This window comes from Salmo trutta, chromosome 24 (genome assembly GCF_901001165.1).
Source record: "Salmo trutta chromosome 24, fSalTru1.1, whole genome shotgun sequence".
NCBI lineage: Eukaryota > Metazoa > Chordata > Actinopteri > Salmoniformes > Salmonidae > Salmo > Salmo trutta.
The window spans coordinates 18,413,328-18,438,827 of NC_042980.1; the positions used below are offsets into that span (position 1 = coordinate 18,413,328).

At 42.6% G+C, this 25,500-nt stretch overlaps 1 protein-coding gene across 1 annotated transcript in view; it reads left to right on the forward strand.

The window, feature by feature from the left end:
* Positions 1-24,689, forward strand: part of LOC115160846 (activin receptor type-2A) — a 48,992-nt gene extending 24,303 nt beyond the window's left edge. The window contains exons 4-11 of the mRNA XM_029711324.1: positions 3,564-3,718; positions 16,896-17,039; positions 18,612-18,755; positions 18,879-19,024; positions 19,248-19,362; positions 19,594-19,732; positions 20,661-20,791; positions 21,440-24,689. Of these exons, the coding sequence (XP_029567184.1) occupies positions 3,564-3,718; positions 16,896-17,039; positions 18,612-18,755; positions 18,879-19,024; positions 19,248-19,362; positions 19,594-19,732; positions 20,661-20,791; positions 21,440-21,634 (1,169 nt within the window). The 3' untranslated portion in view covers positions 21,635-24,689. The remainder of the gene's footprint in view (positions 1-3,563; positions 3,719-16,895; positions 17,040-18,611; positions 18,756-18,878; positions 19,025-19,247; positions 19,363-19,593; positions 19,733-20,660; positions 20,792-21,439) is intronic.
* The last annotated feature ends 811 nt before the right edge of the window (positions 24,690-25,500 follow it).

The following is a 25,500-nucleotide window of genomic DNA, read 5'->3' on the forward strand; positions in this document are numbered from 1 at the left end:
TGGTGTGTCTGACCGTGTCCTGTGTGGCTTCCTGTGTGTCATTCATCAGGGATTGCTGTGTCTTTAAGATTAAAAGGGGATGATCTGTCCTCCTTATCCCCGTTGAGCTAACGGGCCTCACTGCTAAACATCCTCTTAGCAGGAGGAGGAATGCAGTGACTCAGAGGAGGTGTAGCTAGCTGGGTCTGGGCACACTAACATCATCTTTCTTCACTGTGCTGCTCGCTCCGCCAAGCAACAATCCTTCCTGGAACTCAATCTACATTCTTCCCGTAATTGTTGATTTAAAAAAAAAAGATATATAATAATCTGAGCACGTCCTCAAAGAATGCAGAATAGAAACATCTAATCAGAAATCTCTTAATGTTCCTTGGTTCTGGAATTTCTTGGTCCTGGCAAAACATGTTTTTTATTACCATATCCTCAGTTGAGTATAAAGAAAAGAGAAATCTAATCAGTGATCAGAAATGCCTTAATGTTGTAGTTGGGTTACTCCTTTTCCTCTTGTGCTATTGTTGCTCAACAATGAACAGAATTGCCCTTTTCAGTATAGTCATATTAATTCATGGGGAAAACATTTGTGTGTTCTTGCATTGGAGTCACATAGAGGTTATACAATAGACACTCACTGGTCATTTTATTAGGTACACCCATCTAGTACTAGGTCGGCCTCCAGAACAGCTTGAATTCTTTGGGGTGTGGCGTTCAATAGTTGCTCAATTGGTATCAAGGGACCTAACATGTGCCAGGAAAACATTCCCCACACCAGTACACCACCGCTACCAGCCTGTACCATTGATACCAGGCTGGATGGGTCCATGGACTCATGCTTCTTACCCCAAATCTTGACTCTGACATCAGCATGACGCAAAAGGAACCGGACTTTGTTGGAGCAGGCAATGATTTTCCAATCCTCAATTGTCCAGTGTTGGTGATCACATGCCCACTGGAGCCGCTTCTTCTTGGTTTTAGCTGACAGGAGTGGAACCTGGTGTCTGCTGAAATAGCCCATCTGTGACAAGGATCGAGGAGCTGTGCATTCTGAGATGCCGTTCTGCACACCACTGTTGTACTGTGCTGTTAATTTTCTGTTTGTGGCCCGCCTGTTAGCTTGCACGGTTCATGCCATTCTTCTTCGACCTCTCTCATCAACGAGCTGTTTTCGCCTACCTGACCGCTGCGGACTGCATGTTTTTTGTTTGTCGCTTCATTCTTGGTGAAAAGCCCAGGAGGGTGGCCGCTTGGCAGGTGCGCCGGATCAGGTATTCTGAAATACTGGATCCGGCGCGCCTGGCACCGACAATCATACCACACTCAAAGTCGCTTAGGTCACTAATTTTGCCCATTCGAACAGTAACTGAATGCCTCAATGCCTGTCTGCCTGCTTTACATAGCAAGCCACGGCCATGTGACTCACTGTCTGTAGTAGCAGTACATTTTCGTGAATGGGGGGGAGTACCTAATAAACTGGCCACTGACTGTATATTAAAGCTTTGGGTGGGGAGATGGGCTCTACTAGAGTACATTAGGCATGCCTTTCTCCCTCTGCTTATTCAACTAAACATGTACGTATTTGCAGCAGGGACTAACTAGATGTGGAATTCCCTGGATATTTGGAATGAAAAGCTCGGTCGGAGCCTTACTATCGTATCGAGCATAAGGCTCTGCACATGCTCCCAGCTGCTTTTTTTAACCTAGCAACAGGGCCTATCTGGGGATCAACCATGCAGGAGTGGATAGAAAGAGGGAGAGAACGGGAGAGAGCTTGACCTTCTGACCAGAGCGGCTCCATGCCTGAGTGGCGTGTACAGTGTGGTGATCCTATTGCCCTGGGGGCGAGGTGGGGGCGTGGAGAGCAGGGAGCACACAGCAGGCAAGAGGAGGCATGTTGGAGAGTGGGGGGGGGGGGGGTTTGGGTCTGATGTATTTTTCAGCTCAAAGAGGCTAATCCGGGTTCTTATCCCACTTGCAGCTAAAGTGGAGCACTGGGCAGAGAGCTGGGAGAGGGGGAGGGGAGCGATGGATATAGAGGGGGAGGGGCATGGCAAGGGGGGGTTGTGGCAGGCAGGCAACAGCAGCATCACAAACAGTGCCCCCTCTTTAACCACGCAATGTTACTACCTATTGCCAGTTCAGCTGAGGTCCCCCACATAGAGCAGTAACGATACGCACATACACACACTGGATGTCACGCTGGCAGGCGAGGGAAGGGGTATCCACCGCAGCGGTGAAACGAGTCCGTGTTGAGATTACCGGAGATGCTGCTTTGGCAACGAGTCACAATCAAACCTTATCTCTCTTTCATGAAGCCCTGTAAAGGGACTGTGCCAGGATGGGTGCCTGTGAACCAAACAGGCTTTAGACAGATACACTAACTCAATCACCAAGCCTGTGGCACCACAGTTAACAGGGCTACTAGATTAAAGCTAGTTTTTACTGAATCGTTAGGGATCAAATCATCTGACTTCAGAGTACTGTCTCTGTGTTCAGGGTTCGTGTGTGTTCGTTTAACTATTCTTGTGAATACCAGAAGTCCTCACAAGGATAGTAAAACAAGGAAAATTCAGACAAGTGGAGACATTTTGCCGGTCCCCACGAGGAAAAATGTTATTTTAGGCTTAGGTTTAGGGTTACAATTAGGGTTAGAATTAGTTAGGGGTTACGGTTAGGAGTAAGAGTTAGGTATAGTTTTAGGGGTTTGCGGTTTGGTTATGGTTAAGGAAAATAGGATTTTGGCTGGGAATCAATTTTTTGGTCCCCACAAGGATAGCAATACAAAACTGTGTGTGTGTGTGTGTGTGTGTGTGTGTGTGTGTGTGTGTGTGTGTGTGTGTGTGTGTGTGTGTGTGTTAGAGCTGGGCGATATGGACATAACCCATATCACGATAAATTGACTGAATTATCACAATGAAACGTTAAGTTTATAACGATGTACACCAAAGTTATTTTTTTTATTACATTACCCTTTAAACTACTACTATTACTTTGAATGTTGTAGCTATCAGTTGTCCCATTAACAAGCACCCATATTAGCAAACGTATTTCATTTCAAACTTCGCATTTCTCTAGTAGGTTATTTATCTTAATGAAAAATATCAGCACTATGTCCACGATAAATGGTCGGTTTGGTCGGTTTATCATCCCAGCGCTAGTGTGTGTGTGTGTGTGTGTGTGTGTGTGTGTGTGTGTGACTGAGAGCGAGATATCCTCTTGATTTAACCGTCACACTCATTGACACTAAGCCCGGATAGATTTGGCTGATTCCCAGCCCCAGAGAGACCCAGCTAGAAATGCATTTTATAAAAATGACATCAGCCAGCTAGAGTTGAGCCCATATCAGCCCTACATTATGAACACAGAGACCGCAACACATAACCCATTTAGTTTTTCACATTCTTGGCAAAGTTATTAACAAAATACTCTTTCAGCACTCCTTGATTTTGAGTACATCCTACAATAGTCCTTTTGTCCAGGCATAATCTAGATTGATCTAATTTTACTCTCTCTGTCCTTCTTTCACTCTCTTTCCCACTCCCTCCCTTGCTCTCCCCTTCCCTCCATAGCAACGTCGAACCCGGTTACTCCGAAGCCTCCTCTCTTCACCACCCTGATGTACTCGTTGGTGCCCATCATAGGCATCACTGCCATCATCCTCTTCTCCTTCTGGATGTACCGCAATCACAAATTGGCATACCCACCAGTCCTGGTACCCACACAGGTAAGAAAACACACAGCACTAAACCGTCTTTAGTTGCAAAAACTGTTGTAGCTAGCTATGCAATGACTATTTAATAGACTAGCTACTGTATATCAATGAGGGTTGTTCTCATTTGAGTTCACCTGTAGCTAGCATTGGATCTATGTTGGCTGAGTGGCGGAAGCAAGGTATTCCAAGTGTCCACAGATATGCCACTGTAGACGCAACACCTCTTTGTTTTGACTGTGGCCCGCTTTGTTGATAAACTTTTTCTCCATCATGACTAAAGTCTGTGAGAGCAGTACTAGGACTTTAAAATCACCTGTATGACACAGATCAGTTGCTATGAGTTGTATTTGTACTTGAGCTTGTGCTGTTGGTAGCCTGAGAGTCTGTATTTGGCAGCTGTAGAGGAGAATGCGCTCATGTTCTCTTTTTTTTTTTTTCTCCATCCGTTTTTTGGAAAATCTTCTGAGAAATTACACCTTTTCAGGAAAGGTAGTTCCCTTGCTTTGATGGGACAGAGTGTTTAGGTAATCTATCTGCCATTGACACACACACACACACACACACACACACACACACACACACACACACACGAATGCTCACAAAGTAGCATGTGAAATCTCCATGAAAGCCTGGCAGTGCCAAAGTTAAGGCTCCAGATACTTGGCAGTTTGGCAGAAATGTTAGTACATGACGCACTCAAAGAAGTGAATTCTAATAACATAAGTCTATTATAACGTCTTCCATTGCCTCAACTAGCATCCAAAATCAGTGAACACAATGATTCCTGAAAAAAGGATGATGCTCTTTCTTTACAGTATAGTACTATACCATCCCACCTCTACCTTCTTGGGTGTGATAGGGATGCATAAAAGTATGGACACCTTTCACACATGGTCAGTTTTTTGGCATCAAGCCAGTGAAGCCATTCAAGTAGGCCACTGTATTCTGCTCATGTTGGAGTTAGTGGGAGCTGTGAAGTGGATGTGAGAAACCATGCTGTTTTTTTATGTTCCGCTATCATCTTTATTTACCCAGCAGTGTTGTGGCTGGCTGTGTTCGATGTGTCCTTTCAGATTTTACTGAGGCTGTGCCACAGCTGCAACAGCATCAGGCTCAAGTTAAAGGACAACTCCGCCACTTTTAACATGTGGGTTGTTATTATGAATTATTTAGTGATGTCCTGCATAGTTTTAGTGTATTTTTATGTTTTCATGACTGTTTAGTGATTAGCAAAACAGGAAATTGCTTCTCTGTTACGTTTTCAAGTAGGAGCTGACTAATACAAGAAATTATGGACAGTCATTTTCAGCGATCTATGTAACCCGTCTGTAGCTTTCTGATCATACTGGAACTCCCTGCTATATGTTGCTCTGGTTGTCTGTCTAATAACATCTGTAAATATTTTTAAATAGACGGTCAAGAACCTATAGAATGATACTCTACATATACAAAAGTATGTGGACACCCCTTCGAATTAGTGGATTCGGCTATTTCAGCCACACCTGTTGCTGACAGGTGTATAAAATCGAGCACACAGCCATGCAATCTCCATAGACAAACATTGGCAGTACAAGGGCCTTGCTGAAGAGCTCAGTGAGACTTCAACGTGGCACCGTCATAGGATGTCAATTTCTGCCCTGCTCGAGCTGCCCCGATCAACTGAAAGTGTTGTTATTGTGAAGTGGAAACGTCTAGGAGCAACAACGACTCAGCCGCGAAGTGGTAGGCCACACAAGTTCACAGAATGGGACTGGCGAGTACTGAAGCGCGTAGTGCATACAAATCGTGTGTCCTCGGTTGCCACACTCACTACCAAGTTCCAAACTGCCTCTGGAAGCAACGTCAGCACAAGAACTGCTCGTCGGGAGCTTCATGAAATTAGTTTCCATGGCCGAGCAGCCTAAGATCACCATGCGCAATGCCAAGTGTTGGCTGGAGTGGTGTAAAGCTCACCGCCATTGGACTCTGAAGCAGTGGAAACGTGTTCGCTGGAGTAATGAATCACGCTTCACTATCTGGCAGGCCGACGGACAAATCTGGGTTTGGTGGATGCCAGGAGAACGCTACCTGCCCCAATGCATAGTGCCCACTGTAAAGTTTGGGGAAGGTCATTTCCTGTTTCAGCATGACAATTCCCCCGTGCACAAGCGTGGTCCATGCAGAAATGGTTTGTTGAGATCAATGTCGAAGAACTTTACTGGTCTGCACAGAGCCCAGTGAACACAAGGATGACGCTCTTTCTTTACAGTATAGTACCATACCAATCGCCCAACATCAGCGCCTGACCTCACTAATGCTCGTGACTGAATGGAAGCAAGTCCCCGCAGCAATGTTCCAACATCTAGTGGAAAGCCTTTCCAGAAGAGTGGAGGCTGTTATAGCAGCAAAAGGTGGACCAACTCCATACTAATGCTTATGATTTTGGAATTAAATGTTTGACAAGAAGGTGTCCACATACTTGTAGTGTATTTATAGTCCGCCTATTCCAAAATGTTTCTGTTGTTCAAGACTCAAACTCCCATGATTCCATTCTACAAAACTACTTCCACAATCACCGACTGAAGTTGCAGCTCCAGCAGCCATTGTGCCCTTTCCAAATTTGTTCTAATTGAATTACTTGTAAACGTCATACTTTTTATTAGTTACAATAGGCCTCCAGTGTTGGATGGTAGCTTGGTCACTGAGGCTGTATTTTTCTGTTATCGTAGAAAACACTTTAGCTACTTAGCTAGCTAGCTTTGCTGCACTCGCGAGTGGTGCAGTGGTCTAAGGCACTGCATCTCAGTGCTAGAGGTGTCATTACAGACCCTGGTTCGATTCCAGGCTGTATCACAACCGGCCTTGATTGGGAGTCTCATAGGGCAGCGCACAATTGGCCCAGTGTCGTCTGGGTTAGGGTTTGGCCGTCATTGTAAACAAGAATTTGTTCTTACCTGACTTGCCTAGTTAAATAAATAAGATAAAAAAAGCACCAAATATACAGGCTGAGAGATACTAGGATTCTGTAATGATTTGCCTGTAAAATTCATAATAAATGTTGTGTTTTTTAACAGGCTTGCATGTTGTTTAAGACAGCCACTAAGATTAAACTGTTATTTTGGATGCAGCAGTCAGGCTAGCTTGCATTCTAGCTAGTTGAAGGAACTCAGTGTTATGGTTAGCGTAGCTAGCTAGTCAGAATCTACATGCAATTATTTTTGGTGTATTGCAGTTTTTTGGTGACAATGACATGAGCATATATTCAGTACGGCATTTATGCATGCATTATAATATATTTTCAACCCAAAAGTAATGTGAAATGCCCTTATAACTTATGATATAAGCAATATATTTAGACTAAGCTTTCTTCTGGGCTTGATAGCCAGCTAGCTAAGTGGCTGACTAAGCTGAGCATTGCTTCATAGGTGACAAAATGTACCCTGGGAATCGTAGTATGCTGTAGACGAGGGCAGTATAGAAGCTTCAAAATTACAAAAACTAGGAATCGTGCAGTATGACTAACAAAAACGATAAAACATCAAAATGTGCATTAAATAGTAATGCATATACAGTATACTAACAGCATAATAACTGGTTATAAAGTGGCAGAATTGTCCTTTACAGTTATGCCCATTTCCGTAAGTTCAGAGGTCACATTGACCCCTTTTGAGGCTCCTCAATCTCTCTTTACAATGCGACTGACTTCTCTGACAATGGAGCATCAGGGCTGCTTTTAGAACCAATGTCCAGTCCACTTCATGGGTTTTTATAATAGTTAGAAGACACAGATGGACAGTCAGTATCTCATGTACAGAATATCTTGGTACGTGTGTATCTGTTAGTGCAATTCTGATAGAAGAAAGGCTGGTTAGGCCTCCTATGATATGTGGTTCTTTCTCAGTATGGCCTGGCCGTTCTATGCAAGTACAGTACCTGATAATCATTGGGGTTTAAAGTGTGTGTGTGTGGTCCTCGCCCACTCATCATCACCCGCACCACAGCACAGAACACTGAGTACAGGAAAGCGTTCGCTCGTTCGGAGAGGAGAGGGGGAGGGTTGGATTAATAATGCATGCTCTCGCTCTCTTTTTTCCTCCCTCACTCTCTCCATCTGCCCGCTCGCTCGCTTCATCTCTACTACCCCCCCCCCCCCCCCCGGTTATAAAAAGGCTTGCTGCACGCAGGTCAATGAGACATGCCTGAATTTGATCAATAACAAGCTATGTTTTTGTTAATGCTGGCTTCCCACACCCATACTGCAGCTCTCTCGCTATCTACTGGACCATCTACAGCAAGCAGGAGTCATATATATATATATAGCTGCACATGAAGTGCTTTTCATGCCATGCATTCTTCCCAAACAAGTTGAGCTATGCATTTACACTATGCATGCTGGTCCATTACCATATATCACATCGATTGCACAGCAGCGACAAAGGAGATCCACGGTAAAGATTAACACCAAATCTCTGCATTGCATGCACTAGCGACTAGCTGAATACTCACACACACAGTCTTGTTAAAATAACCTTGCGGGGACACAATTTATAACCATTCTAAATTCTATTTTCCTTATCCCTAACACAAACCTTAACCTCAAAACCTAACCTTAACCCTAAACCTAACTCTAACCCTAAAACTAACCATAACTCCTGTTGTGTCTGGACTATCATTAAACGTGAAGACTGATTTGATAATATACAATTCTCTAGGTTTAATTATTACGTGATTAAACTAATCATGTAAACATTAACTAGGAAGTCAGGGCACCACGGGAAAATGTTTAGCATTAGAGTTATAATTTCCCGAAATATAATTCTTCAGATATTTTAATATCTTATCAATTAGTCTTCCATTAATGATTATTAATTGCCTCATCAGTTCTCATTACTGAACGTTGCAAACCCTTGGATATCTGCACGAACCCTAGTTAAAATCATGAATCAAATATATAAAAATTGCCTTAATTATTTATTTACTAACTAACTAAATAATCACACAGAATTACATAACAAACAAACAGTAGATATTGGTTACTAACAATGATAGAAAAGACCCTAGTGGGCTAAGCCGATATGACGGCTTAGTAGACAAAGGAAAGGGGTGGGGACTGAGAAAGAGTGGGAAAGACAAAATGGATTCACTACACACAGTGGATAATTATAATCATTGAAATGCTAATCCTTTGCACATGAACGGCCGCTCATTCGAGAATAATTGCAATGTATATATTTACGCCCGTATGCCGTTGTTGTCTCTCTGTTGAAAACACTCAATCGTCCTGTAGAGATCATCAGAGTCTCTGCTTAACTTTCTCAGAAGTCACAATGTCTTTCGTGGTTGTAGGTGGTTAGAATGGATACTTCAGAGTACCATTTGGAAATATTCTCATAGAATAGATGCTTCGGTGGTTGTCGGTATTCTCGTTCTAGACTTCTAGCTGCAGACTAGTAATTATACGTGTAAGATTTGCTCTTATTCTGTAGTGATCGATAGTCTCAGAGTTTAACCGTTTTCAGCCGTGTAGCCAAAACTACAGCTGTATGGTCTCTGTGGCCTATAGAATTGTAGCCATTCCAACGTGGGGACTCCTGTCCCAGCGATCTCTGACTTGTCCTTTGGTAGAGTTGTAGTTTAAACCATTTCACACACCAACGTCACCCAGCATGTTTTGGTCTGGTGTGAATTTCGTCAAGAGTGGGTTTTATACACTTCAGAGAAAAGGGTGGTCCATGATGCCGACTTAATGTCTATGCTCACATGGGCGTAATTACTGACTTGGTTAACTTTATATGAAAACCTTCTAAATGAGAAAATATGGGTTAACATCACATTACATCTTTTCACAAATAGTTTCATGTTTATTCACATACGTTTCACAATATTTAGATGTAAACCTGACAGCTGGGAAATGTATCCTTTAAGAGATACAGTTGTGTGTTTCCTGTCCTTCATGAGATCACCAAGTGAAACACACTCATCATGACTGTCCCTTAACCTGTTAGGGCTAGGGGGCAGTATTTACACGGCCGGATAAAAAACGTACCCAATTTAATCTGGTTACTACTCCTGCCCAGTAACTAGAATATGCATATAATTATTGGCTTTGGATAGAAAACACCCTAAAGTTTCTAAAACTGTTTGAATGGTGTCTGTGAGTATAACAGAACTCATATGGCAGGCAAAAACCTGAGAAGATTCCATACAGGAAGTGACCTGTCTGACAAGTTCTTGTTCATCTTGGCTCTTTTTATTGAAGACTGAGGATCTTTGCTGTAACGTGACACTTCCTACGGCTCCCATAGGCTCTCAGAACCCGGGAAAAAGCTGAATGATATCGAGGCAGCCCCAGGCTGAAACACATTAGCGCGTTTGGATAGTGGCCGATCAGAGGGCCATCAGACTAAGGCTCGTGCACGAGGGGATCCCATGCTTTTACTTTCTCTCTCGTTGAATGTAAACAGGCTTTGCCGGTTGGAATATTATCGCTTTTTTACGAGAAAAATGGCATAAAAATTGATTTTAGACAGCGGTTGACATGCTTCAAAGTACGGTAATGGAATATTTAGAAATGTTTTGTCACGAAATGCGCCGTGCTCGTAACCCTTATTTCGGATAGTGTCTTGAACGCACGAACAAAACGCCGCTATTTGGATATAACAATGGATTATTTGGGACCAAACCAACATTTGTTATTGAAGTAGAAGTCCTGGGAGTGCATTCTGACGAAGAACCCCAAAGGTAATCAAACTTTTCTAATAGTAAATCGGAGTTTGGTGAAGGCTAAACTTGCTGGGTGTCTAAATAGCTAGCCCTGTGATGCCGGGCTATCTACTTAGAATATTGCAAAATGTGCTTTCACCAAAAAGCTATTTTAAAATCGGACATATCGAGTGCATAGAGGAGTTCTGTATCTATAATTCTTAAAATAATTGTTATGCTTTTTGTGAACGTTTATCGTGAGTAATTTAGTAAATTCACCGGAAGTTTGCGGGGGGTATGCTAGTTCTGAACGTCACATGCTAATGTAAAAAGCTGGTTTTTGATATAAATATGAACTTGATTGAACAAAACATGCATGTATTGTATAACATAATGTCCTAGGGTTGTCATCTGATGAAGATCATCAAAGGTTAGTGCTGCATTTAGCTGTCTTCTGGGTTTTTGTGACATTATATGCTAGCTTGAAAAATGGGTGTCTGATTATTTCTGGCTGGGTACTCTGCTGACATAATCTAATGTTTTGCTTTCGTTGTAAAGCCTTTTTGAAATCGGACAGTGTGGTTAGATTAACGAGAGTCTTGTCTTTAAAATGCTGTAAAATAGTCATATGTTTGAGAAATTGAAGTAATAGCATTTCTAAGGTATTTGAATAACGCGCCACAGGATTCCACTGTGGGTGGAAATCGTCTCACTGGCCCTAGAGAAGTTAACCTGTTAGGGTATAGGGGGCAGTATTTTCACGGCTGGATAAAAAAATGTACCCGATTTAATCTGGTTACTAATCCTACCCAGTAACTACAATATGCATATACTTATATATATATATATATATATATATATATATATATATATATATATATATATATATATATATATATGGATAGAAAACACCCTAAAGTTTCTAAAACTGTTTGAATTGTGTCTGTGAGTATAACAGAACTCATTTGGCAGGCAAAACCCTGAGACAGATTCTGACAGGAAGTGGATACCTGATGTGTTGAATTGACTTTAAGCCTATGCCATTGAAAAACAAAGGGGCTGAGGAATGTTTTGGCACTTCCTATTGCTTCCACAAGATGTCCCCAGCCTTTACAAAGTGTTTTGAGTCTTCTACTCTGAGATCTGACCGAAGAAGAGCCTTGGAACGGTGATGGCCCATTAGACACCTGGCGCACGAGTTCATGGTGGGTACTCTCATTCCGAAACGTTTTAAAAGAGAACCCAATGGTCCGCCTTGAATTTTATTCATGTTCTGGTTAAAAAAGGCCCTAATGATTTATGCGATACAACGTTTGACATGTTTGAACGAACGGAAAAAATATATTTACGTTCGTTCAAACAATGTGAAGTGAAGTCCGGCTGGCTTAGATCATGTGCTAACAACACGGAGCTTTTTGGACATAAATGATGAGCTTTTTTGAACAAAACTACATTCGTTATGGACCTGGGATTCCTGGAAGTGACATCTGATGAAGAGAATCAAAAGGTAATGGATTATTTACATAGTATTTTCGATTTTAGATCTCTCCAACATGGCGGTTAGTCTGTATCGCAATGCGTATTTTTCTGGGCGCAGTGCTCAGATTATTGCAAAGTGTGATTTCCCAGTAAGGTTATTTTTAAATCTGGCAAGTCGATTGCGTTCCAGAGATGTAAATATATAATTCTTTGAATGACAATATAGTATTTTACCAATGTTTTCTAATATTAATTCATTATTTTGTTGCGATGACTTGACTGCCGGTTATTGGAGGGAAACGATTTCCTCAACATCAACGCCATAGTAAAACGCTGTTTTTGGATATAAATATGAACTTGATAGAACTAAAAATGCATGCATTGTCTAACATAATGTCCTAGGAGTGTCATCTGATGGAGATTGTAAAAGGTTAGTGCATCATTTTAGCTGATTTTATGGTTTTGGTGACGCCTGTCTTTGAATCGACAATACATTACACACAGCTATTGTCAATGTACTCTCCTAACATAACCTAACTTTATGCTTTCGCCGTAAAACCTTTTTGAAATCGGACAACGTGGTTAGATTAAGGAGATGTTTATCTTTCAAAGGGTGTCAGATAGTTGTATGTTTGAAAAACTTGAATTTTGACATTTATTAGGTTTCAAATTTGCCGCTCTTGAAATGCACCTGCTGTTGATAGGGTGCGCCACGGGTGGCACGCTAACGTCCCACATAGCCCCAAGAAGTTAAGTGTCCATGGACCGTTCCCACATTCTCAAAAGTAGAAATATTGTTTAATTCCCCCATTTTGGTGATTAGGAGTTTTGAACTAAGAGAAGCTCTTTGTTCTGGTAGACTCTCCCTCAATACTGCATGGCAGTTTCTACCAGGTATTTATGACCTGTCGTAAAGTCATAAAACTGTAGGGGACGGAGGGCTATGATCCTCCCCCCAGGGCAAGTCATGACACTCCTAAACCTAATTCTAACACAAATTATACCCCCTAGAAAATAACATTTGACCTTGTGGGACTAACAAAATGTCCCCAGTTGATCACATTTTTGTTTGTTTGCTATTCTTGTGGGGACTTCTGGTCCCCACACACACACACACACACACACACACACACACACACACACACACACACACACACACACACACACACACACACACTGATTGGTCATTCCTCTGGTTTGCTGTTTGGCTAGGGCTCAACCTCCATTCCCGGAGTGCAATGTGATCCGAGAGGAAAAGAGCGGGATAAGAGAGGAGAGGAATGCTTGTTCATTATTCATCAGCCTTCTAAAGGCACCCTCTGAGTAAGCATGTCCTTCAGCGGAGAGGGAGAGGAGAGAGGGCGCAAGGGCTTTTAACCCTACTTAATGTCCTTCCAACACTTGCTTTCTCTCCACTACCAAGGTCTCACTGAAGTGACAGACAGACAAATCAAGCAGAGTGCACCTGTCTTGTCGTATTTCGCTTACTGCCACCTGGGTCCTTTTAAGTCCTTGGTCAGCTTTATTTCACAGGCGTTACCATTGCTTGGAATTTTATACTCTTATTTATACTCTAGTCTTGACTCTCTGACATTCTCATGGGCTTTATGTCTTGTGCAGGCTCTTACGTGCTTGCACACACATACACATGCATCACTTGCTCTCTCACTCACACACTTATTACTGAGTCACACACACTCGCTGAAATAAATGTACATGCTACAGTAGCATTTAGCTGCAGCAGTGCTGCCAGGGATGTGTGTGTGTGTATGTGTTTGTGCACATTTGTGTGCGCATGCTCCTGTGCTTGTGAGAACAGCGTGTGCTCGCTTGGCGGTGTGTCAGGGGAGGGAAGGGACCAGAAGCGTAATCACACTCTCTAATAGCCATTGCGAATTCTGGGGGAATTGTTGGCAGCCACTGAAATGCTTACCGTCAACTTGTCATTTTTATAGCATCCTGGGGCTGAACACTCTGTAATATGCACACATAGCTGGGCTTGAAAACCTGGAGTTAGCAGTAGCCTCTCTCCTCACACACACGCTAAACATAGTGCCATTGTGACACACCATTAGTATGTATGATTTACCCCGTGAGTACTGTTACTCACTCACTTCACCCCTATTGCCTTAGCCGTGAGTACTGTCACTCACTCACTTCACCCCTATTGCCTTAGCCGTGAGTACTGTCACTCACTCACTTCACCCCTATTGCCTTAGCCGTGAGTACTGTCACTCACTCACTTCACCCCTATTGCCTTAGCCGTGAGTACTGTCACTCACTCACTTCACCCCTATTGCCTTTAGCCAGTTGTGTGTGAATGGTGTAGGAATGAATTGGCTGGCGCTTCAATATGATGGTTTTGTAACGGGGTGTAAAGTAAAGAGAAATAGAAAGCTTTCTCAGGCAGACAGGCGGCCTAATGGACTCTCAGACGCTGTCGTGACTTGAAAACTTGGCTGCAGGTGAGCAGCGGAACTCACGGTTGACTGGTTACTCATTCCAGATGTTGCTTTGTAAAAATGGCCCACTCTTGTTGTTCGCCTCCACAGCTTCCAGTGAACTGAATTGAGGTCAGTTGAAGGCATGGTTGACTCCCAGGACAAACCATGGTGTCCCTGATCCTAGGTCAGGTCATAACAAGGAGAGGAGTGGTGTTATATTCTCGGTCCATAGGTCATCAGCTAAATTGTCATTTATTTTGCCACTCTCTGTGCTTCCATGTCTCTCATGCTGGAAATGTTGTTTTCTTTCCTTAACTAGCACGCCTTTCATATTATGATAGAGGTAAGAGAAGTCTCTCTCATTCAGCAATTGGGTACAATCTGTTCACTGAGGACTGTTTATTGGTTGGATTTGTTTTTGCATCTCTTATGAATATGATTTATCATATCCCTCAAGCTTGAGCCTGCCACTTCCTCAAATACACTATTCATTTCTATTTCAGTTGTAACGGCGCACTATATTTTACTTTTGTGATGCTCCTTAATGGTGTTTTATAGTGCACGGATATATGTTAAATCCACTGTCCTGCTTGGGATTCTGCAGCAGAGTCGCAGTGCATGGACCGATGCCTCAGTGGTTGGAACGCAAGAGACCGAGCATGCTATGAATGCAGCCAAAGAACGTGATGGTGAAATGATTGATATGGTGGCTTATATCAATATGGGGTGGAAGGGAGGGGTGGGAGAATGGTGGCTAAGAACACACACACAGACACACAGTTATAGGCTTCTTAAATATAAAATAACCAAATAACCATTTTGAACAGAAGCAAACCACCACCTGCTGGTTTGCTTTATAACTAAGTCAGTACAAGGATAACCATTCTCAATATCTTGTAAACAACAGTATTGATTCGCCTGTTGAAGACAAAAGAATGACTCATAAAGATGATAAATGTTAGGCCTCTCCACCCTGTCCTAGCCTACAGGGACAACTGGACCATAAAATTGCATTGTTTTCATTTTCAGCAGTGCCTGTGCAATGATTGACACTTGAGAGAATGGAAACGTAAACATGACCTTGAACATTGTGAACGCAGCTGGAGGTGCAGGGTGTAGCTGGAGTTAAGCCTGAGCTGCATGCTTTAGGCCAAGCCTATACATCCTGCCTGATATGTTTTCCTCTTTCACTTGGTGTCCCTCCTCCTTCCTGTTCCACCCTTTGCTGTCATTAATCAGTGTATTCTTTGTTCCCTTCCCGTTGTGGCTGTACACATACAGTAGCAATGTGCACGCAGGCCATTATGTGTACACCCCATGGGGAAAGACAACCATTCTGTATAGATATAGAGGTTCACTACTTTCCTTGCTGTTCAACTCAACCATTAGAGGACAAATAACAAACACAATATTATTATGTGACCTGCAGGCTGTAGATATTGTGGTCCTTCAGGTCTGTGAGTGAGTTAGGTAGCAGCAGAGATGTTCTGCTTTGATTAGAGGCCCAGAAACTCACCACCCCACACAGCCAGTTTACACAGGAAACAGACAATCGCTTCTGCTGACAAATGTTTTTTAGCTAACGGAAAAGGTCACCATAGGTCCTGGGCAGAATCATTCACACACACACAGCCATATGACCACCCCACCTACACCTCCGGACATAAACCCATAGGTTCAACATACAATAGTCTATAGACCTACAACACATTCTGTAGACACATAAAGGTCATGCTCAGTCAGTATTGCGACCAGAACACCCCTTTATCGGTCTGTCATCAACATCATAAGCCTGCCTTTGTAGTTCTCTTCCTTGATGGAATCAAGGTAAAGGTCTCTCTTTAGTACTGTCTGGAGCTATGAAGGATATGCCTATAAAACATGATTTATGGGTAGCACAGACCAGAGCTGTATAGACATGAAAGGCCCAGACTAGTCCATGTGAACTCCTAGTTCCAGATCAGGAACTGTAGTCCCATTACTTTACCTCAAACTAAAAAATCAACCCACCTCTGTTATCTTTCAAAGGGGCTATTGACGCACCTGGACTGGTATATCCTTTTTACACTACTGAGCCAAACCGAGCCAGAAAGAACAATGTGAAAAGAAAATATCCTAGCCAGCACGGTACGGTTTGACCCGGCCCTTTAGTGTGAATCAGGTGCTAGATTCCTTGCAGACCAGGGCTGTGCATCCCTGTTGAATAATTACGTGCTGCAGTAGTCAGTCAGTCAGAGTAGTCCGTCCCCTGCTACTCTACATTATGTAGGTCAGGCCTCATCCAGTAGTCCAGAGAGGAGACAGAGGTTGGTGATTAAGTTTAACAAGCTCACCACTTCCCTAGCCCCCATAAGCCCCTTCTGTCAAATCTTCATAGCGCCCAGCCCAGCAGCTGCTCTAAAGTTTCCCTTTTCTTTGACTTGAGGTTATGGCCCAACCATTGACCCTGCTACACTGCAGCCATTTTGTATCCTACTTCTTTAGTCACTGTAGTATGCCGATATGCAAAGCGTTGCACTTGATGCTTGGCCTCTGTGTAATAAACAGTGAGGTTGATGTGTCTTTTTCTCTCCTCTCCTTTGTAGGACCCAGGGCCCATGCCTCCTTCCCCCATCCTGGGTCAGAAGCCATTGCAGTTGATTGAGATCAAAGCCAGGGGGCGCTTCGGCTGCGTTTGGAAGGCTCAGCTACTCAATGATTATGTGGCTGTCAAAATCTTCCCCATTCAGGTACAGTACTGTTAGCCACTAACTAACCACCTGCAGCAGAATGCAGGGCTAGGGGAGGGTGGCTTTCCCTGCTTCTTTGGGAGAGAGAGGAGGCGTCGTCAGTCTTAAAGTTCCAGGCCCTAACTAATCCTCCTGGGCTGACCAGCCCTTTAGCTTAGAGGCCAATCACTAAACCCACAGTGGCCTCGATTGACCACTAAGCACCAACTGACATAATGACAGAACATACATACAGCAAGGTCCATAATTATTGACACCCTTTATAAAGATGAGCAAGAAAGACTATAAAATAAATAATCCAAATACTGAGCTATATTGTATGCTAAACATTTTTTTTATAATAATTTAAAAAAGGGAAATTATATTATACTAATACAATTGCTCAGAGAAAGAGATTTTGTTTAACGCGTAATGCAAACATAAAAAAAAAAAAAGACAGGTCAAAAGAGCTCTATTTTTACCATCATAGCACCGGTTCCAATCCAAGTGCCAATGCCGTTTAGCAAACTCCAGGCTGTACTATGGTCAGATGACTTGAAAATAGAGTTCTTTGACCACACGCAGCAGTGGTAGGTTAGTGTCGAAAAACAGATGCATTTGCAGAAAAGAACCTCATACCTACTGCAAAATATGGTGGTGGATCTTTGATGTTATGGGGCTACTTCCACTGGTCCAGGAGCCCTTGTTAAGGTCAACGGCATCATGAACTTTACCAAGTACCAGAACATTTTAGCCAAAAACCTGGTTACCTCTGCCAGGAAACTGAAACTTGGCTGAAAGTGGATCTTCCACCAAGCCGATAACTCTAAGCACACATCAAAATCCACCAAAGGTTAATTGACCACAAAATACATTTTTTGTAATGGCCAGCTCAGTCTCTGGACTTGAACCCCATTGAAAACCTGTGGTTTGAATTGAAGAGGGTAGTCCATAAGTGCAGACAAAGGATATCAAGGATCTTAAGATTCTGTATGGAGGAATGGTCTAAGATCACCCCAATGTGTTCTCTAATCTCGTAAAACATTTTAGAAAAAGCCTCAGTGTCGTTATCCTCACAATGTGAGGGTGCTGGATAATTGAAACAGGGGTGCCAATCATGTTGACCCCTATCTGTTTTAGATAGATCATTTTTTTAATAACTTTTTAAACAAAATCTCTTTCTCTTAGCAATTGTATTAGGATAAAACTATATAATTTTCAAAAATAATTGAGCATACAATATAGCTCACTATTTGAATTATTTATTTATACTGTCATTTTTGGAAAGAAGTGGAGGGCACTGAACCAACTTGAATCGAGGTGTAACTAAAAAATGCAATCATAATTGAAAAGGAAAAGTCGCAACGCTCGCTTCTCTTTTTTGCTCATCTTTATCAACGGGGCCAATAATTTTGGACCTGACTGTATATTATACTGTTTTAACCAGTTAAAGAAATGTTTTTTTGGTGTCTTTGACAATTTGTTTACCCTACCAAATACTTTGCAATCTAATAATGGGGGGAAAGCCAATACTCACTAGTTGTTATACATTTGACTTTGTAGTGAATCTGTGGCCTTGTTTGTCATCCTCAGGACAAGCAGTCATGGCACAATGAGTATGAAATCTACAATCTTAGCGGGATGAGGCATGAGAACCTTCTCCACTTCCTCGGAGCGGAGAAGAGGGGAACCCACATGGACATAGAGCTGTGGCTGATTACAGCCTACCACGAGAAGGTACAGCCCCCCCCCTGCTGGCCAAAGGACCACAGCACATTCAGCCGAACTCATTCAACGTTCTCATGCTAGAATTTAACAATTATGTTATATTAACTGGCTGTACCTTGCCTCCATTTCCAGGGCTCATTGACAGACTATCTGAAGGCCAATGTGTTGTCATGGAACGAGTTGTGTCACATAGCCCAGACCATGTCCCGAGGCCTGGCTTACCTCCATGAAGACATTCCTGGTCTGAAGGATGGACACAAGCCTGCCATCGCCCACAGGTCAGCTCCCTGCTCTCCTATCTTCCCCGGTCACCTATCCTATCTATCCTCCATGTTTTTGTCTTCCAATAAATATATTGTATTATATCCACGTCCTTCCTCCACAAACAAAATGTCTCTGCTTCCAGATATTATACAATATTATGGTAAGTGATGGGTAGCTTTCCTCTCCCACGCTGTCTGTTGTCTCATTGGTGTGTTTCTGTTCTTCTGTGAGCCACAGGGACATCAAGAGTAAGAATATCCTTCTGAAGTCCAACCTGACGGCCTGCATTGCCGACTTTGGCCTGGCCCTGAGGTTTGAGGCTGGGAAATCAGCTGGGGACACGCACGGACAGGTGAGTGATGGGATGTAGGTTGTGGAGAGACTGTCTGATGGTTCCATGATGTCAAAATGACTGGATCATTCTACATCATAGAATCCGCTTGTCAATAGTTGAGCTTTGTATTGCCTGATGCCAAAATAGACACCGTATTCCACAATTGACTGTAAACTGTCCAAAACAAGCATGACCATTGATTTAGATTGATATCGAACAAATCAGTGTGTGTTTGACTATCATTTCCAGGTGGGCACCCGGAGGTACATGGCCCCTGAGGTCCTGGAGGGGGCGATCAACTTCCAGCGGGACTCATTCCTGAGGATAGACATGTATGCTCTGGGACTGGTGCTGTGGGAGCTGGCCGCACGCTGCAAGGCTGCCGACGGTAAGAGCACACTCCCTTGAAGGACCATACATTAGGGGTGACCAATCCTTCTCCTGGATAGCACGATTATCTTCCAACCCTACTCTCAGGCGAGCTACCCTAACGCAGGATTTAGTTCTAACTTTACTCGGCACCTTGATTAGCTGAATCAGGTGTGCAAGTGTAGGGCTGAAGCAGAAGCCTGTATACCCAGTAGCTCTCCAGGAGGATTGTCCTTTAATGCCATAGTACTAGCATAGTCCTGGTCAAGGGCCACCACTGTCTAAGCAGGGGCCAGTCGGTTGTTATAGATTATGTCTGTCTGGTTCCATGGAGCAGTAGTGACCTGGCATAGCCTGGGTAGTGTCTGTGGTCAGCATGTGGAACACTCTGTGGTTATCACTGGAGGTCAACTCGGAGTTAGAGCTTGGTCAGAGAAACTCACCGGCTCAGAGGGAGACCTCCACTGGTCAAGAGCTGTTATAGACTGGGTGGTTCGAGCCCTGAATGCTGATTGGCTGACAGCCGTGGTATATCAGACCATATACCATAGGTATGACAAAACGTGTATTTTTACTGCTCTAATTACGTTGGTAACCAGTTTATAATAGCAATAAGGCACCTTGAGGATTTGTGGTATATGGCCAATATACCACGGCTAAGGGCTGTATCCAGGCACTCTGCGTTGCGTCGTGTGTAAGAACAGCCCTTAGCCGTGGTATACTGGCCATATACCACACCCCCTCGTGCCTTATTGCTTAATTAGACCACAGAAAGCATCAGCTCTGAATTCCTTATGAGAAACTCAGAGCACTGATTGAGTTGACCACTGATTTATGTTCTTTATTAGCTCAAAGAAACTATTGTTATATTGATTGCATTTTGTTTTGTGAATGGGTCACTGTGGTGTTGAGATGTGTGTGTAACATTGTGCTGTGTGTATGTTCAGGCCCAGTGGATGAGTACATGCTGCCGTTTGAGGAGGAGATTGGCCAGCACCCGTCCCTGGAGGACATGCAGGAGGTAGTGGTCCACAAAAAGCTGAGGCCCACGCTCAGGGAGTGCTGGCAGAAACACGCAGTGAGTAGATCATATATACACCATGTATCTTAATCTATAATGTGACTGAAGGAGCAGTACAGTGACTACCAAAACCCATCATCATGGAACAGTAAGGACATCGAGTACAGAGAAGCTCTGCAGAGCATAAAAAATAGTACAAATACTGAACAGCTTTTGACATTAACATTACAATGGGCTATTATAGCTAAATATAGCTCCATGTTAATTTCCCTGTATAAACCTGTCTCTTCCTGCCATGGCCCAGGCCACTGCTTACCTCATCTGTTTATGTCTTGACTACGGTTAGCTAAGACGGTTTGTCGGAATCCCTACTGTCTGCAGAGCATCCTAACTCGAACCCAACGCAGACACTTATTGATCGGAGAATGATACCATCTTTGTGGCCTGATTTCTCTCCCCCCCAGTCTAGAAGATAGCGGACATTTCTGAAATGTCTGCTGAGTAGCCTCCTTCTCACAGTTTCTGCACTATTAGTGTCTCCTATCGAATCTGTGGATCTGTAACAGTAGATTAGTTAAGCTAATGGCGTCTGTTCTCTCTGTCCACCATGCTGCCACACGGGCCTCGTTTGCTGTGTGTCATTGTGCCCTTGTGTCGCAGAGGGTAAACGTGTGTGTGCTAATGTGTGTGCTTTGTCCCTCCCAGGGTCTGACCATGCTGTGTGAGACCATCGAGGAGTGCTGGGACCACGAGGCAGAGGCGCGCCTGTCGGCGGGGTGCGTGGAGGAGCGCGTCGTGCAGATGCAGCGCCTCAACAACGTCACTGCGCCCGAGGAGATTGTCACAGTTGTCACCATGGTGACCAACGTGGACTACCCCCCTAAAGAATCCAGCCTATGACTAGGCGTATGAGTTAACAAATGACAGGAGAACAGACCCCACAGAGACTCACCTCCCTGAGCAGAGGGTCAAGACTCGTTCCACATCCGTCGCTGTGATTGTACACAAGGTGGCGGCAAAAATCACTCAGTGGACCTAGGTTCATGGAGAACTATCCAGGTCTGAATTGGTTCCTATTGCGTTTAGCTACATGTGTGCCTAAAGACTTCCTCATGCCTGGGTCATTTTAAAATGGGAGGGCGTGATGGGAAAACAAACTAGCAATCATCTAGATCCCTCACTGGACACACCTTGACAATGGACAAAGTCATTTTAAAGTTGACCTTTTGGCCTATATTACAATTTTTTTGTAAAAGAAAGGAAAACGTACTTCCTGGAATGACTTCAGTTTTTTCTCTAAGAAAAGGAGGAACAGGGGAGAAGAAGAATCCCGACACAAACACAGTTAATTTAATTTCAGTATAAAAAAGGGCAACTTGGTTTTTAAACACATTTGCTCTTTGTGTTTCTATGAATGACTATTGTAATGCCAATAAGAAACAGCTTCTGAATGTCTGTGTATCGCTGCTGTACATATATCAACAGAGAAAGAGAGAAAATAGCGTAATCAAGGTTATTTATCCGGACCTGCCTCACAGCATTTCTATAAAAATAACCATCAACCTCTTGAGTCTCTTAACAAGGTATACCTCAGTTTCACATCCTACAAATGATGTTTTCCTTCGTAACACTAAAACCACTACAGGACATCGACATTCAGATGACATGTTTGGTATTGAAGCTTTTTCAAATTCTGGAGTATGCCAACAAAAATGGCCATTCACAAATCAGTGTTTTTGCCTTGTTAAGTCCTTTGTTTGTGTATTTTATATGTTGCCCCAGCTATTCAAATGTGACTGTGAGCGTTGTTGTTTTACCAACATTTTTAGACCGTTTAAACATGTTGAGAAGAAAATCCCTGAAAATATGAATACATTAGAGAAAAAATATTTAAAAAGCATTTCCCTTATTAGATTTGCGGTGTCCACAAAATATTTAAAAAGCATGCCCCCCCCTTTTTTTCTATGTAAAAGTGTGTGACACTGGTGTCAGGTGTTCTACAATCCGCTGTAAAATGTCTACAATCCGCTGTAACGGTAATGCTCTTTCTCCCTGGCCTAGTTGTAGTATTTTCTGTTTGTAGTCTGATATTTACATACGTCTCAGGAAGCACACGTTACTCTATGACCCCGTCCTCTCTGCTTTTAGGCGCTGACTGATTCTCGTGCCATTATTTTGGAGACAACTTAGTCAAGGGGTGCATACCCTTTACAGCTGGTGTGGTTTTCAGGTAGATGTCCATATAGAGGGGTTATTCAGATCATGTCAGGTGTTCTACATTACTAAAGTAGCCATCATGATCAAATCTATATGTTCCCCTCCAATCTTGTATTCCCCAACACTAACAGCATGTCCACCACTTTGGCTATGTGCTCCTTAGACAAGACATAAAAAGATTCAAATGGCCAATTGCAGCTTTCAGATTCTAACCCGGAATATGTTATGTTAGTAGTCCTATTGTACTCAAACATTGGTGACTCAATTATATGCTTCTCTCCATCAGACTTATTTTGTTATAGCCTACCACATAACATTCAGGGATATAGTAACACTACGCTTTTACTCAGTTAACTGTATGCAATCAAAGTTGAGGCTGACAGTGGCTTCTTGCCATGGCACCAACTTTCAATCTCTATGTAGCGTTTGTTTTTTAATCAATGAAATCAGCTGTTTTTTGTTTATTCTCTGACTATAAACCCGCACATCCTCTCTGGCAATAACTGTATGCCATCTCAATAGTACAATGATATGTAAGTTATGGATTTAAAGTGGTCACTGCATCTGTAGGACTAAGCCTGTAGCTCGGAGGGTTTATTATTCTCTCACTCACCGACATCTATGCTACTCTTGCTATTCCTCTCTAACCTGAGCCACTGATTCAGGAGTGTAGATATGGGGAGCCAACAACAGAGCAATCTTCAAAAGCAGGGGAGACAGATTTGCTACTGCTGCCATTTTGGTATATACTTACTGTATTATCTGTAGCACTGATGCCAAGGAGGAAAGTCAAATCCAATCTTTATGTTTCCATATTTTCCATACTTTTTAAAAACACTGCTGCTGTGCAAATGCTCCATCTCACTAAACAGATGCTCTCCCTCCTGCCTCAGAAGGTTCCTAGGTTTATTTGATGTAAAACAATAGTACATTACTTGTTTCTATGACACCGTTATGTTTCTAAGGAGGCACACATTACATTTAGCCTACATTATACCCCCTTAAAAGCCAAACCCCTCTGACATTAGTAGATGACTGGATGGAAAATGCACAGTATGTACATATGAATATTGTTTTAGATTGTGATTTTAGCATGATGTTGTTTTATATGGTCTCAAGGCAAAAAATGAATAAAAAAATCCTTTCTATTGTTAATAATATTCCCCAAAAATATTTTTGTTGTTTATTTTATATGTAATTGTATTTTAAAAATGGTTTTATTAATTTATGTCAAGGCCCAGACAATGCTAACTTCTCTTTCAGAAGAAGAAGTATTGTTATTATATATCTTTATGCTAGTAAAGAATCCCTGGATTGGCTCATAATTTACCTCAGACAGACATCCTAGCTGTCACTCAACGTTCCCACAACATTGATCAGTGTTGAAGGCGAGTTGTATGGTGCAACCATAGACTTGTATAATTAACAATGTTGTGGGAATATGAGCTGAGATTTGATCAGCTATGGCGTTTTTATTTTCTATGTTACGTTGACATTACTTTGTCATCACACAATAGAAATGGTGTCACTTAACTGAGGTTTGTGTTTTCTGCCGATATTCTCACCATAAGCATAAATGGCCATCCTACAATCAAAATAAACATGCCATCTTTTCCTTTGTTTTGCAAGTATTTAACAAACAGTTTCAGGGCTTGGTTGAAAGTGATTGTTAAATATTGTACAGAATAAATTGTATGCTATTTCTCCCACTAAAATAAAGTATAGTGACTGCTCTGAACAATGTGCACTGTCTGTTTTTGGGGTTCTGAGTATGAAAACGCAGGTGCATTTACTCCCGAGAGGCGCAGCTGTCTAAGGCACTGCATCTCAGTGCTAGAGGCGTGACTACAGACCCTGGTTCGATTCCAGGCTGTATCACAACCGGCCGTGATTGGGAGACCCATAGGGCGGCGCACAATTGGCCCAGCGTCGTCCGGGTTAGGTTTGGCTGGGGTGGGCCGTCATTGTAAATAAGAATTTGTTCTTAACTGGCTTACCTAGTTAAACAAAAGGTTAAATAAAGAAATATATATATATATACATTTTTTTTATATATATATATTCCGAGGCAGACAGGTTGCCTCCCACAATGTTAAAACCTTCAGGATCGGTGGGTCCCCTGTGGGACGGTTGAGCTAACGTAGGCTAATACGATTAGCATGAGGTTGTAAGTAAAAAGACAATTTCCCAGGACATAGACATATCTGATATTGGCAGAAAGCTTAAATTCTTGTTAATCTAACTACACTGTCCAATTTACAGTAGCTATTACAGTGAAAGAATACCATGCTATTGTTTGAGGAGAGTGCACAGTTTTGAACATGAAAAGTTGACTAATTTACAAATTAGTCACATTTGGGCAGTCTTGATACAAAATTTTGAACAGAAATGCAATGGTTCATTGTATCATTCTAAAACTTTGTACATACACTGCTGCCATCTAGTGGCCAAAATTTAAATTGCACCTTGGCTGGAATAATACATTATGACCTTTCTCTTGCATTTCAAAGATGATGGTTCAAAAAAAGACAAAAAACATTTTTTTTCTT